The sequence below is a fragment of the Zootoca vivipara genome, chromosome 11 (genome assembly GCF_965207765.1).
Source record: "Zootoca vivipara chromosome 11, rZooViv2.hap1.1, whole genome shotgun sequence".
Taxonomy (NCBI): domain Eukaryota; kingdom Metazoa; phylum Chordata; class Lepidosauria; order Squamata; family Lacertidae; genus Zootoca; species Zootoca vivipara.
In genome coordinates this window covers 16,006,067-16,020,034 of record NC_142594.1, presented here as the reverse complement: position 1 = coordinate 16,020,034, position 13,968 = coordinate 16,006,067, and the positions used below count along the sequence as shown (strand labels likewise).

The 13,968-nt window shown below is 42.6% G+C and overlaps 1 protein-coding gene across 5 annotated transcripts in view; it reads left to right on the top strand.

Annotated features, from left to right (window-relative positions):
- The window catches only part of RBMS3 (RNA binding motif single stranded interacting protein 3), a 755,586-nt gene that overhangs the window by 262,268 nt on the left and 479,350 nt on the right, over window positions 1-13,968 (top strand). The window contains exon 1 of one of the 5 annotated variants that reach the window (XM_088653928.1): window positions 1,510-3,836. The exons of the other annotated variants lie outside the window; for them this stretch is intronic. Within the exon in view, the coding sequence (XP_088510054.1) occupies window positions 3,762-3,836 (75 nt within the window). The 5' untranslated portion in view covers window positions 1,510-3,761. Of the gene's footprint in view, window positions 1-1,509; window positions 3,837-13,968 lie in introns of those variants that run through there. 5 annotated transcript variants of the gene reach the window in all.

Genomic DNA, 13,968 nt, shown 5'->3' with positions numbered 1-13,968 from the left:
TACCCAGCAGGTTTGATAGAAAAAATATCCTGCAAAACTGGACATGTTGCGATAAGGAAGGTCAGAAGAAGATGCACTGGAAAGTGTGGGGTAACAATTACTTGGTGCAACATCATATATCTTCCCTGCACACAAACCAGAATGAAATCCTCCAGAAACAACTGGAGTTGTCTAACTTCCCTGCAAACTTTGTGCAAAGAAATCTGGATGAATGCTCAGTAAACAGACCACCTGGATGCAGATTCCTTCTAAGGTTGGGATCCACTTGCTGGGATTGAGTTTAGTGGGGCTTTGTTGTTGTTGTTTAGTCGTTTAGTCGTGTCCGACTCTTCGTGACCCCATGGACCATAGCACGCCAGGCACTCCTGTCTTGCACTGCCTCCCGCAGTTTGGTCAAACTCATGTTCGTAGCTTCGAGAAAACACTGTCCAACCATCTTGTCCTCTGTCGTCCCCTTCTCCTAGTGCCCTCAATCTTTCCCAAAATCAGGGTCTTTTCCAAGGATTCTTCTCTTCTCATGAGGTGGCCAAAGTATTATTATTATTATTATTATTAATAATAATAATAATAAATTTTTATTTATACCCCGCCCTCCCCAGTCAAAAACCGGGCTCAGGGCGGCTGACACCAACAGAACCACAATAAAACATAAAAACAATTAAAATACAGATTAAAATACAGTATTAAAATTTAAAGTGCAGCCTCATTTCAAGTAGGCCATAAATCCAAGCCATGATGGAGAAAAAACACAGGGGTCAGGCTGAGTCTAACCCAAAGGCCAGGCGGAACAGCTCTGTCTTGCAGGCCCTGCGGAAAGATGACAAATCCCGCAGGGCCCTGGACTCCTGGGAAAGAGCGTTCCACCAGGTTGGGGCCAGTACTGAAAAGGCCCTGGCTCTAGTAGAGGCCAAGCTAGCCATCTTATGACTCGGGATCTCCAGAATATTATTATTTGTGGACCTTAAGGTCCTCCGCGGGGCATACCAGGAGAGGCGGTCCCGTAGGTACGAGGGTCCCAAGTCGCATAGGGCTTTAAAGGTCAAAACCAGCACCTTAAACATGATCCTGTACTCCACCAGGAGCCAGTGCAGCTGGTAAAGCACTGGATGAATGTGATCCCGCGGCCGGGACCCTGTAAGGGCCTCAGCTTCACGATCTGTCCTTCCAGGGAGCACTCAGGGCTGATTTCCTTAAGAATGGATAGGTTTGATCTTCTTGCAGTCCATGGGACTCTCAAGAGTCTCCTCCAGCACCATAATTCAAAAGCATCAATTCTTTGGCGATCAGCCTTCTTTATGGTTCAGCTCTCACTTCCATACATCACTACTGGGAAAACCATAGCTTTAACTATACGGACCTTTGTCGGCAAGGTGATGTCTCTGCTTTTTAAGATGCTGTCTAGGTTTGTCATTGCTTTTCTCCCAAGAAGCAGGCGTCTTTTAATTTCACTGCTGTCACCATCTGCAGTGATCAAGGAGCCCAAGAAAGTAAAATCTCTCACTGCCTCCATTTCTTCCCCTTCTATTTGCCAGGAGGTGATGGGACCAGTGGCCATGATCTTGGTTTTTTTTATGTTGAGCTTCAGACCATATTTTGCGCTCTCCTCTTTCACCCTCATTAAAAGGTTCTTTAATTCCTCCTCACTTTCTGCCATCAAGGTTGTGTCATCTGCATATCTGAGGTTGTTGATATTTCTTCCGGCAATCTTAATTCCGGCTTGGGATTCATCTAGTCCAGCCTTTCGCATGATGAATTCTGCATATAAGTTAAATAAGCAGGGAGACAATATACAACCTTGTCGTACTCCTTTCCCAATTTTGAACCAATCAGTTGTTCCATATCCAGTTCTAACTGTAGCTTCTTGTCCCACATAGAGATTTCTCAGGAGACAGATGAGGTGATCAGGCACTCCCATTTCTTTAAGAACTTGCCATAGTTTGCTGTGGTCGACACAGTCAAAGGCTTTTGCATAGTCAATGAAGCAGAAGTAGGATCAGACTCTTAAATTTCACAAGCCAGCAACATCCTGAGTCAGTAACCCAAAGGCTACTCCCAGCAATCCACATCTGAGGTATATGGCTCACTATTTGGCTAAGCCTGGCTGCAGTGGATATAGTATAGATCTCTAAAAGTTCACCCAAAGTAGTACTGATTGCTTTTTAAAATTTTGAACCTCCGAAAAGAAACACACAAGAAACACACAAAGCATCTCTCCAGGAGCCGTTTTCAACCCCGAATGCCTGCTTCCCATTCCTTCGCCTCTTTTGGAGGGACTTTTCTGATGCGTGTTGTGCTTTAGTGTGCTGTTTTTTTTTGGGGGGGGGGGTGTTTGATAATACTACTAATAATAATTACAAATCCCGCAGCCCCTTTTCTTGGAGGTGCTGCAAAGGTCCTCTTTAGGGGGACCCTCTCGCCAGCTTTCAAAATACAAGCAAAACCCGTCTTGAGGCGCTCCACCAGTGCCTTGGAGGAGAAAGGGTAGCGGCAGCGGCAAGTTGGCATCTGAAGGAAGTGTGCATGCACACGAAAGCTCATACCAATGATAAACTTAGTTGGTCTCTAAGGTGCTAGTGGAAGGAATTTTTCTATTTCATTTTTATTTTATTTAAAGAGACAGGCAGGCTTTTTTCCCCTTTCTTTCTTCTTTCCCTGGCTTGACTTTGCTTCTGAAACGGCAGCTACCGTGCTGCTGCTGCTGCTGTTTTCACCGGCAACTTTGAGAAGAGCCTGCAAACGGGGGAGAAGGCTGGGAAATGCGATCTCTAAGTCGTCGTCCCCCCCCCCCGCTCCCCTCCTTTCTTCCTCCTCCTCCTCCTTTCCCTCGGTTTTAGCAGCAGCGTTGCTGTAAAAGAGCTCTGCTCTCTGCGATAGCCAGCAGAGGGAAGCGGGGCTTTGCTTGCAGCAGGGGCTGGAGCGAGCCTTCTTGGAGGAAATACTGCAGCCTTCTAGACTGCGCCTGCTTCTCGGGGGAGAGGCTGGCCGTGGAGTTCCACCCACCGGCTGGAAGGAAGGAAGGAAGGAGGGGTGGGGGGTTTGAATGAAAGGCAAGACGAGACCTTAAACACCATGCCGCTCCGCAAGGGAGGCAGCAGCAACTAGGCTCTCGCAAGCCAAGGCGCTTTTTCTTTTCTTTTTTCTTTTTTTCTTTTCCTTCCCCCTTTCCCCCCACCCCCAACAAACAACAAAAAAACCTTTCCCCGCCCCCTTTTTGGGGAGGAAAAAAAAAGAAGGGAAGAAAAAGGTGGAGGGAGAACGATCTGCGAGGACGCTGATCTGCAGAGATCCTGAGTTTTTAACCCGGTCTTCCTGATTTCTCCAGCCGGAATCCCCCCCTCCTCCTCCTCCTGCACACCCGCACCCCCCGCGCACCTTTTCCAGACACTTGGCAATTGACATTACTTAAAGCCAAAGCGGGTGGGAGGGAGGAAAACCCTGCTGTGTAGGGAGGAGGGGTGGAAAGAAGAGCGCAACAATATATTTATATCTCCCTAGCTATAAATTCTTCCTTCTGCAATTTTTTCTTCTTCATTTTTTTTTAAAAAACACAAAACCTTTTTTTCCTTCTTTTTTGTGTGCTTCTTGCTGTGTTTGGAACTAGCGAGCGGTTTAGAAGGCAAGGAAGTCTGGACAAAAAAAAAAGCGCCTCTCACCAGTCACCAGTACTGTCAGGAATAGTGGGGTTTAAGAGGAAGAAAGGCCCGAGGCACTACAGTCTTGTCAACGAGTTTCCCTGCATCGGAGATAAAGATTCCAGCTACATGGGCAAACGCTTGGAACAGCAACCAATGTACCCTCAGTACACTTACTATTACCCTCATTATCTCCAAACCAAGGTAGGTGTACTGGGAGCAGGACTTCCTGGGGCTCTCCAGTAGTGTGTCGATATGATACCATTAGGCACTTAGTAGATGATGGATAGTTGATTGGCGTAAATTACAGGCATGCTTGCTTGCTTCCTTCCTTCCTTCCTTCCTTCCTTCCTTCCTTCCTTCCTTCCTTCCTTCCTTCCTTCCTTCCTTCCTTCCTCTCTTTGAATCATGAAGGAGTAGAACTAACGCCCAACAAATACAGCCAAAGGAGAGAAAATATTATTATTAATAATAGTAACAATGACAATCAATGGAACTAGCAAGGTCAGAATGGATTTAACAATCTGCCATGTAGTAAAAGCACAAAAGGGGGGGGTTCTGTTTAGTCAAGATCTTTTTATTTGTGCTTGTGGGTGGGAACGAAGGGGTGTACGTGTGTATGTGTGTGTAGACATTATTTTAATTAAAATGAACCAGCAGTACCCAGGTAGCACCCTCATTACGCGGCAGGAACTGTCTGGACTCTGGGTAGTGTCAGCCCTGCGCCTGGTGGGTTAAGGGGACTTTGGAAGGTGATCTGAGCTTGTGTGCGTTTGGAGTGGTAAAAGCTTTTTTTTTTGCTGTTAGGAGAGGCATTCTGGGCACTCCCAACTTTTAATTTGACACACATGTGAAAGCCCGGCCGGGGTTAAGGGAGGGCAAAGAGATGACCTAATAAAATCCTTGGGAGTTTTTGTGCTTGCAGGTCCGAGGTTCTATTAAACATTGATAATAGGATGAGCATGCACTGTGTTGTATTTGAAAGGTTTGCAAATAAGTGCTCTCTGCTTATAAAAAGAAAGCAGGAACCCTGGTTGAGGTGTCTTTCTCAATTTGCGTTTTACGTGTGTGTGTGTGTGTTTGTGTGTGTGTGCGCATCAAATAGCAAGTCCGGCCTTTATCTGCTAGTAAGACTGAAGTGCACCCCACCACAAAATGAATTAAATAGTGCATTGTAAATATTTTTTCTATTGCTGCTGCATAGTTCTATTCCCGGTAACCTATATTATTAGTGAACTTTCCAAAATACGGCTATGTCTCTCACACATGTTCGCAAACATGAGTCATTTTCATGCCATCTTTTGAAAAATTACTACCTCAAAGTTTGACCTCAGAATTGCTGATTAACATATTTGAACGCTTTTCCGGGAGAATACAAACTTGTAATACGTTTGACGAGCCAGTTGAAACACATGGGGTGCAGTGCTTTTGCGGGGGGGGGGGTGACTGAGCATTCAGTGCTTTTGGTTCTGGGTGTGGCAAGATCATCACGGTTTTCTGTTGCTATGTTCACTTTTACCACTTCTGGAATCACTTTTCAGTGTGGATTCATCGTTTGACCTCTCAGGATATGAATTGGCCAGTCATGAGCAACAAGCGTTTAGTTAGGTATCTGACACTCACAAGGATGTGTGATGAGACCCTTTTTCGTTTCTAACCTGGGTACCACTAATTTGGTATACTGCAGTAGTTGGGGCATCTTTGTGCCACATCAAGCCCTTTTTGAACAATTGTTGTCACTTTTCCTCCTCCTTCTCAAGGTCGATTCAAATTGCATTTTACCTCTGTGATGATTTGGTATATATTGCTGCTACTGTTGCTGCTGCTTCAGCAGAAGCCTGTAGCTAGCTTGACTGCTATATTGTCTATAGTTTTAACTGTTCGGAGGAATGGGGATGAGACACATGGCATTCCTCAAAACCTGGCAAGCGAAGGACAGGGAACAATTTGTAGGGATTTTGTTGTTGTTGTTGTTGAGAGAACAATAGCTTCAAATACTTGATGAGGCATTCCATGCCTTTTACTGATGTAGTTTAAATGACGCCACTCTTGCTGTTCTGGAACTCCTTGTTTCTACTTTGCAAAATACGCTTTGGGGAAAACCTAACCTTGTGGATGAGTCAAAAACAGTAACAGCCATTTATTTGTACAGGGACAATTTTTTTTAAAGGGGTCTCTTAAGGTATACCTTGAGGATGCTAATATTCTTTCAAAGCATTTTGCACTTTTAAAAAAAGGTATTAAAATGTGTATTAACAATAGAGCATGTAAATGAATATTATTTTTAAAAACATGCTTTTTTCGTCTTTATTGCTGTTGAATTAGGTGGGCACATTAATAAATATAGACATTGTTACAAGCTATTCAGGGTTCTAGTGAGAAAATCTGAACGCAGAGCGTTAAGTTTTCTTTTACTTCATGTGTGTTAGTAGCTACACACATGTGTTTGTGTGCTCATGCGCGCACGCAAACACAAGCCAAACAAATGTACATGAAGAAGGAGCACAGAAGATCCTGTAGAATGGATATACAATACAATTAATACACATACATGTTTCTGCGGTATCTTACTAAAGATTTTAAAGCAGTGCAGACAGGCAATGTCTGGCTATCTTTTCCTTGAAGCTATTCATCAGATTATGGGACTTTAAATAAACCAGAGCAGTCATTTCTGTCAGACTAATATTTTGGTAACCAAATAACTGTAAAAGTGATCATTATCACAGAAATAGATAATAATATATTGCCAAATTACTTCATCCATACCAGGAATATCACTATTAATATTGAGGGAACTCAACAAAATGATATAATCAGAATGTGCACCGATATGAACTCCCATTTGAAAAATCAATAAATAGGTTAGTGGCAGTGCAGTTATTAGAAATTACATAGAGCTGCAAGATATTAATGTGTAACACATGAAGTGCTCATAATGTAGCTTGCCTTTTTCAATACAGTATATCTTCGATGTTTTCCTCCATGTTTTTTTAATTTAATCTTCACACTTTGAAAGCTGCCATTATAAAACATACTTGCAAGTGTGTAAGCCCCACTGAACACAATGGGGCTTACTTCCAAGTAAACAAGAATAAGGTTGCACTGCTCTGTTGTTTTCAAAGTATGCTTATATGGTGCCCAGATGAAATGTTGACTTCAGGATTTGTTACAAAATTAATGTCTGCCTTTTTCTACACACTTAAGCCATTGTTATATGATGGGTCACCTATCCTAGACATTCTGCAGAATACGAAATGCATGCAGTTGGATTTGAGTTCCTGAAATAAAATGTTTTGTGTTAGAATATAAATGTTAGGTTTGGGCAAACTCAGCCTAATCTGATATAAAGATCATGTGTGTGTTTTTTCCAAAAAAAGTCTCCTTTCCACACATTAATGAAAATGTCATGTAATTTTTCTTTCTGATGGGGAATTGTCCGTGCTAATTTAGATTGAAATTATAGCAGCATTGTAGACAAATCCTCATCCCCAGACTAGTTATTTCAGGCATGCTATGAATTTAAGCCCATCCAAACACATTTTGCTGCCATAGTAAAATAGAATATATGGCCTTAGACTGCAAAACCATATTTTTAAAGGGATGCGTGCTCATCACACAAAAACAGGATGGTTTATTGTATGCTTGGAACTCATGCTAATATGTGTGTGTGTGTTATTGCTGTGGGTTATGTGGTGTTAACATAATTAATAAAATTAAGGGATTGTTTAGCTATGATAGCACAAATCATGGATAACAATGAGAAGAAAGAGGTGTCCCTTCTGTTTGGTGGCTTGGCTTGTGTTTGAGATGAAAGGATTTGACATTTATATATCGGAAACAATTCTATCAAAGCTAGTTATTGGAGTTGAATCCGTTCTGTTTTCTTCACTTGGGAGTAACTATTTTCAGCAGTGTGCCAAATCAGCAGTGGTGTTTCAGTTCATAGTTATCTGTGAATGGTTATCGGGTTTATAATTTGAAGCCTGGATACTGTTCCAAGGAGGAACACTGCCCATTAGTATAATCCTGCTCACCTGTACGTTCAGATCAGCTGTGTTGGGTTTTCAGTTCTAGCCTATTGTTTGCTTTGGGAAATTTTTGAATGTTGTCTTAAGTCACATGGCATTTTGTTGCCTTTTTGGATGAAACAACTGCAACTTCAGAAAGAAGCTGTGTGCAATACAGTGAAACAAACGTATAGGTTGTAATCATACCATGGGAACAAATTTATTGCAAAGATGTTATTTCAATAACACCTCTGTGGATATGAAATGTATGCAGCTTCGAGATTTTATTTCTTCGGGAGCCTAAGACTCTCAAAAGCAACCCCAATAGGCATGTGAGCAGCAAATGGGAGATAGAGATTGCTTTGTATATCACTGCTGAGAATCTCTGTGTGCCTACTTTTGCTTATCCCTAAATCACCTACAGTAGCTATGAGTTTATAGGAGGGAAATCACCAGAAACGTGTGTATAATTGTGAGAAATTTAAAAGGTGTGTTTCCCAAAACAGCTTGCCTTTTTAAAGAGCACCACTGTTTTACATAAAATGAACTCCCCCTTGTGCAAACTTGCAAGAGCTCCCACTTTTAAAAACAATAACAACCATGCACAATTAAAAACCAAAACGACAAAGCTAACCACCCTCCTGCTTTCTTTTCCCCCATCGAACTAATCAAGTGCTCCTTTCTCAGTTTACTGCATTTCCCCCAGTTTTGGCCATCTGGCTTTACCAAATGCCTTGAGGAGAGACTTCCAGATACTAAGATGCCTGACAAAGCTTTCTTCTTCTTCTTCCCTGACTGGTAGTGTTCAGCTAGTGTGTTGGTGCCTGGTGTGAAGTAGGGGTCAGGTGTAAGGAGTATTTCATCAACCGCACACTGATTTCAGGCTGCATTTCAAACCATCTGCAGCTTGGATTTACGCCAGGGCTCAACAAAAGTCTTGCTGGAGTTTATAGTGCCAAAGTAGAGGCAAATGTGTGCAAATAGAGAGAAATGCATTTCCAGGAATGAAGTTGGTATTCACTTAAGCCCTTGTTTGGGTTGATAAATGGTAGCATTTCTGTCTCCCTCTCTTCTCCCCACCTCCCACCCCTCTCAATGTCTCGCAAAGCTGCCAGAGCAGGAACCTTTTATTAAAATACATGGATAATAATGGATTGACCTTTGATTGTAGTAAAGTTTTTGGATTAACATCCAGCCTTGGCACAATGCCATCATTTTTGATACAGAATAGGAAAGCACGAAATTTGTTTCCCTTAGAAACTGAGAAATGCAGACTTGCCCAACATAATTTTCGCATACTTACTGGTTTAAAATTATTTCTGTTGATATCAAGGGCATGGCATGTTTGAATAATGTTTTGATGATTCTTTCAGGTCGTTGTGCATGAGAAGCTGCGTTGCCCCCCTCGCCTCCGAACCCCAATAAACTTTATATGCGTATGCCTGCCATAAGGCTGTGCTTTATAAAACACGCAAATGGTTTTGCCCCCTGGAAAAAAGTTGCATGTGTACACATTCGCCAAATCAGGCCTCGAAGTTCAGAGGATAAAGATCTCGCTAAAGCAAATATCCAGTTTTAATATTTCTTGATGCACAGCAGCATATTACACCTAGCATAGTGAAAAAGTCAACAGCCATTTTAATTCCAAGCATGTGCCTTGATTTGCATGAAAGTCAGATGAGGGCAGCTGTCTAGAAAGAGCACCTTGGGTTTACTTTGGGTCTCATTGTAACAGGCAATGAACAACCTTAACTTTGAAATGATAGGATGTCTTCTAGTCTAACTTTGTGTTACTCGTACTTCCGGAAGGGAGTTTTAAGTTCATACACAACCCCAATCTAAGGTATCTGAAGTCCATCATGGGAAAATACAAGTAGTCATTCAAAAGAGGTACACAGAGCTGTGAATGCGTTTTGAGCTCTCTTTTGTGGCTAGTCGATGATTTCAGCTACTGGCTAGCTGTTACATTGCCTCCTATTGGGAGAACCAAGCATCTTACGTCTCTTTGTCTAAGGTAGGATGCTTCTATCTCAAGCAATAGATGTGGGGTGCTTTTTTCCCTCTAGTAACAGAAACTCTAGGAACTTTCAGGTTATTTGCCCATTTATTGTCTGCTGTGACTTGTAGCAGCTCTCTAAGGCAGCTTATGCTCTCCAGATGTTGGTTGGACTCAGCAAGCATGACCAGTGGTCAAGTATGATAGGTGTCCTATTGCAACTTCCCCTATGGGCACCACCTTGGCTGTATCCCTGCTCTAGGGTCTCGCCACGAAGTTCTTTCACCTTACCTGCTACTTGAGGTGTTAGTGGATAGAAGAAATCAGGATCTTCTCCATCACAAGTATACAGAAGGTCCCAGGGATGTTCATGTGGACACACACAGTAGGATGAACAGGCAGCAGCAGTGGTGGCAAGGGGACAGGTGAGCAAATGTACCTGGTTTCAGGTGTTACTCTGATATACTGCAGTCACATACACTTAAAAAACCCCACATGCGTTCAGGATTGTGGGCCCAGTTCTGTGGAGCTCGTTTGTGGCTGAGATCAGACATATCCCCTCCTTGCTGAACTTCAGGCACTTGGTGAAGACTTTTTTAAAAAAATTCAGCAGGTATTTAAAGATGGGTTTTCTAGTTTTAGTTAATTTTAACCGAGTGTATCTTTTGTGACCTCGTTGTACACCACTTAGACTGCTGTATTAAGAGGTACACACATTGCGGAAGCAAGAAGATAACTAAATAATGGAATTCGGTGTGTGTTCAAGGTGTGTCCATAGCCTCGTGCACATCTGTGTTCTTTCCAAGTTATCACAAATTGACAGTCCATTTAAACAACAACAACAACAACAACAACAACAACAACAACAACAACTGTCACACCCACCCCACCCCATGATGAAAACACTGCTAATGGTATAGGGGTAAATAATAGCAAAGGTTTTGCCAGAATTTGCTCTTTGAGTTTTTCAAACCCCTTTTTGTTTTCTAAGAGTTCTCATAAGCTGCAGCTGTGTGTGATTAAATGCAGCAATATCAAAAGCATGTGTGAATCCGGGCTATTGTAATATACCAATAAAATGCAGAGATGGAAGAGAGACAGTTATCCTATTTTGGAAGAGAGACAGTTATCCTATATATATTGTCATTATGTCTGTGGTAGGTTTATTTATTTATATATTCTGCCCTTATGTTGAAATTACACACACACACATTCGTTCAAGTTTCTACTTAGTTCCCACCCACCCACCCTCCTCTTTTCAACCTTGGGAATGAAGGAGAGGGTGTCTTTTCATTTTGATACATTTGAGTGGACTGCCGAAGGGATGATCAGAGGGGAGAGTGATCCGAGTGGCCTGTGCAGACAATGGCTCATATATATTCATGCACAGTAGCAGGCTGTACTTATGCAGTTGTATGTGAGACTCTGTCTTCCCCTCTGAGTAGATATTGCTGTTGGTTTGCGCAGCGATGATCATCTGTTAAGGGGAGAGGTGTCTGCATCAGCCCCTCCTTGTGGACTCTAAAGAGGTGGTTCTGTTGTCGGAGCCAGCAATGCTCTGTTTGAAGGGACATGCAGAACCAGGAGTGTGGTGCTGTGTCCGCACACAGGCGCAAGGCGTAATATTCTTACCTTCCCAACACACACACACCATTCCATGAAGCATTTTCCTATGCATGCGTTCATACTATGGTATATCTAGAAAGGCACTTTGCACATGGAAGTTAGTTCATGCAGAAGGAAGGGGAATGAATGGGATTAAATGTGCACAATTTGGAGAGAGACTTAATTCTACACCAAATTAACTTGGAATGAACACTCCCATAGGTTTCAGTTTGCTTTCTGAGATTATCTGAGTTTCCCAAACAGATAGGCTTCTGAATTTGCATGTATGCTTACTATTGAGAATAATAATTAAAAACAACCACCTCCTTAATTTCTTCAGGTCTTATATACAGTGGTACCTCTACTTACGAATTTAATGCGTTCCGAACGCACATTTGTAAGTAGAAAAAATTTGCAAGTCAAATCCCATAGGAATGCATTGGGAGAAAAAATTCGTAAGTAGAAGCAACCCTATCTAAAAATTCGTAAGTAGAAAAAATCCTATCTAAACCGCATCCAAGATGGCGGCCGGAGCTCTATTCGTAAGTAGAAACATTCGTAAGTAGAGTTATTCGTAAGTAGAGGTACCACTGTATATATAGGCTTGCCCTGGAATGAAGATCAATCAAAGCCCTATCTCTCTGTGCCAGTTCTTCATGTCCTGGAAGTGAACTTGGAAACAGTGTCTTTTCTGTGGTGGTGCCACAACTCTGGAACACTTTCCTTGTGAAAGTCTGTCAAGCTTCTTTTTGTGTCTCATTCACCACTGTTCTTTCAATGACCTCTTAATGTACAACATATTCTGCCCTTTCTGCTGTAATTCATTTAAAGTGTTGGTTTTCTCATACAGGGCTTGCCCGATCTTTTTTCTTTTTTGAGGGGGAGGGGGTCATGGGCACAGCAGCTTGAGTTGGTGCTCTTAATTTGGAAGAGGCAAGATATGCAAAACAATAATTCACTTAGGAAATCAGTGGAAAACTTCAGCAAATAAAATGGCGGTACTCTTAGGGCAGTGGGTACTTTCCTGGTGTGGGGGTCCTGGAAAATGCCCAGCCTTGCCACCCTCTGGAGCTGGTCTTGATATTATATGCTCTGCCTTTTAAAAACTGGCTGTTGGTTGTACTTTTATAGTGATGCTGTGTGCATCATCACATTTAGTAGAGGAGTAGATATAAATAGGCTATTTTAGGTAACATGCTCAGTTTCTGAAGGTGAACAGTGTTGAATTAATGCGTAGTTGAATTAATACTGTTGGTTTGCATTTATCTGGTGGTGGCTTTCATTCTTTCAACTCTCACTGTCTCAGCTCATTAACTTGTTAGAAATGCAACTATGAGCATGCAACCCCCTTGACGTACAATAAGAGTCTGAACAAAAACTTTATTTTAATAAACATGGTTGTTTCAGGTGAGGTGGTGCACTCGAGGTTTTCAGAAAAAGACGAACTCCAGCAAAAGCAAAACTAAACTAAAAAAAACGACTTGAATGACTAAGAAAAATAATGTAGTTAGGGGAAATGTTCTGTTGTTTCTCGGTTAGGTTGTATTATTGGGCATGTATCTGTCTCTTCTCGTTTGATTTTACTTGTTATAGCTGTGTATAGGGTAAAAAGAAAGAAAAAATCCAAAAATGTTCATTAGATGTCTGAGAAAGTCATTTGAATGTAAAGCATGCTAATGTTGATTCACTTTCTGTCTGTCCTTTTGAAAAGTTACAGCTGTGATGTTGAATTATCTAGTTACAAAGTTCTGTCTTGCTGAGAAGGCATCACTTGCTGGCGTTGTTCTTCTGTCCCATTTCCCTCCCTCCCTTGCCTGCTAAAGTTTTCATTTAAGGATTTCTTTGATAAGAAAACAGTAAGCTGCCATTTTGAGTCAGACCCATTGGTTCATCTAGCTCAGGGGTCCCCAGACTTACCCAGCTTTGGCACGGCGGGCTGGAGGGCAGGGGAGTGCCCTGCGCAGAGCACAGCGGCGCACTTCCAGGTCGGAAAAATCGCCAAGTATCGTTTGTGTGCATGCATATGGGCCTCCCACCGACCCGGAAGTGCACCGGAAATGACCTCTTCTGGGTCAGGAGAGGCCCATACGCATGCGCACAAACGATTTTTGGCGCTTGTTTCCGATCTGGAAGTGCGCCGCCGTGCTCTGCGCTGTAAGAGCGGGCGGCGGCGGGGTCGCCGCGGGCCGGATTGGGAGGCCAATTGGGCTGCATCTGGCCCGCGGGCCGTAGTTTGGGGGACCCCTGATCTAGCTCAATATTATGTTGATGCTATTTAGGGTTTCAGACAGGTGTCTTTATCCCATTGCTATTCCATTAGTCACACCCTTTCCTGAACATTTCTTCTTTGAATAAAAAAGAGAAAGCTAATCAAAAATCTGTCAATAGCATGCAATTACATTACTGCCATGCTTACAGAACTTGTAAATCACCATTCTGAGGACTTCTCACAGGCCATGTGGCCAGTAGGCACTTTGTAAGACTCCTGTTTTGGGTGCCTGTTTGGACCCATGCAAATAAGGCTCTGGCAGGCCACAAAAAATGGCTGGTGGACGGCAGTGAGCATGCAGAGGCACATATCTGTGCATATTTTTTATTGTTCTATCGCTCTAGGGAAATATATATCGTGTTAGAAAATACCTTGGGCTTCTGTTGGATTCAACATGCCCTCCAAATGGCTGGGGTTGATGGGAGTTGTAGTTCAAAACATCTGGTTGGTTGGTTGGTG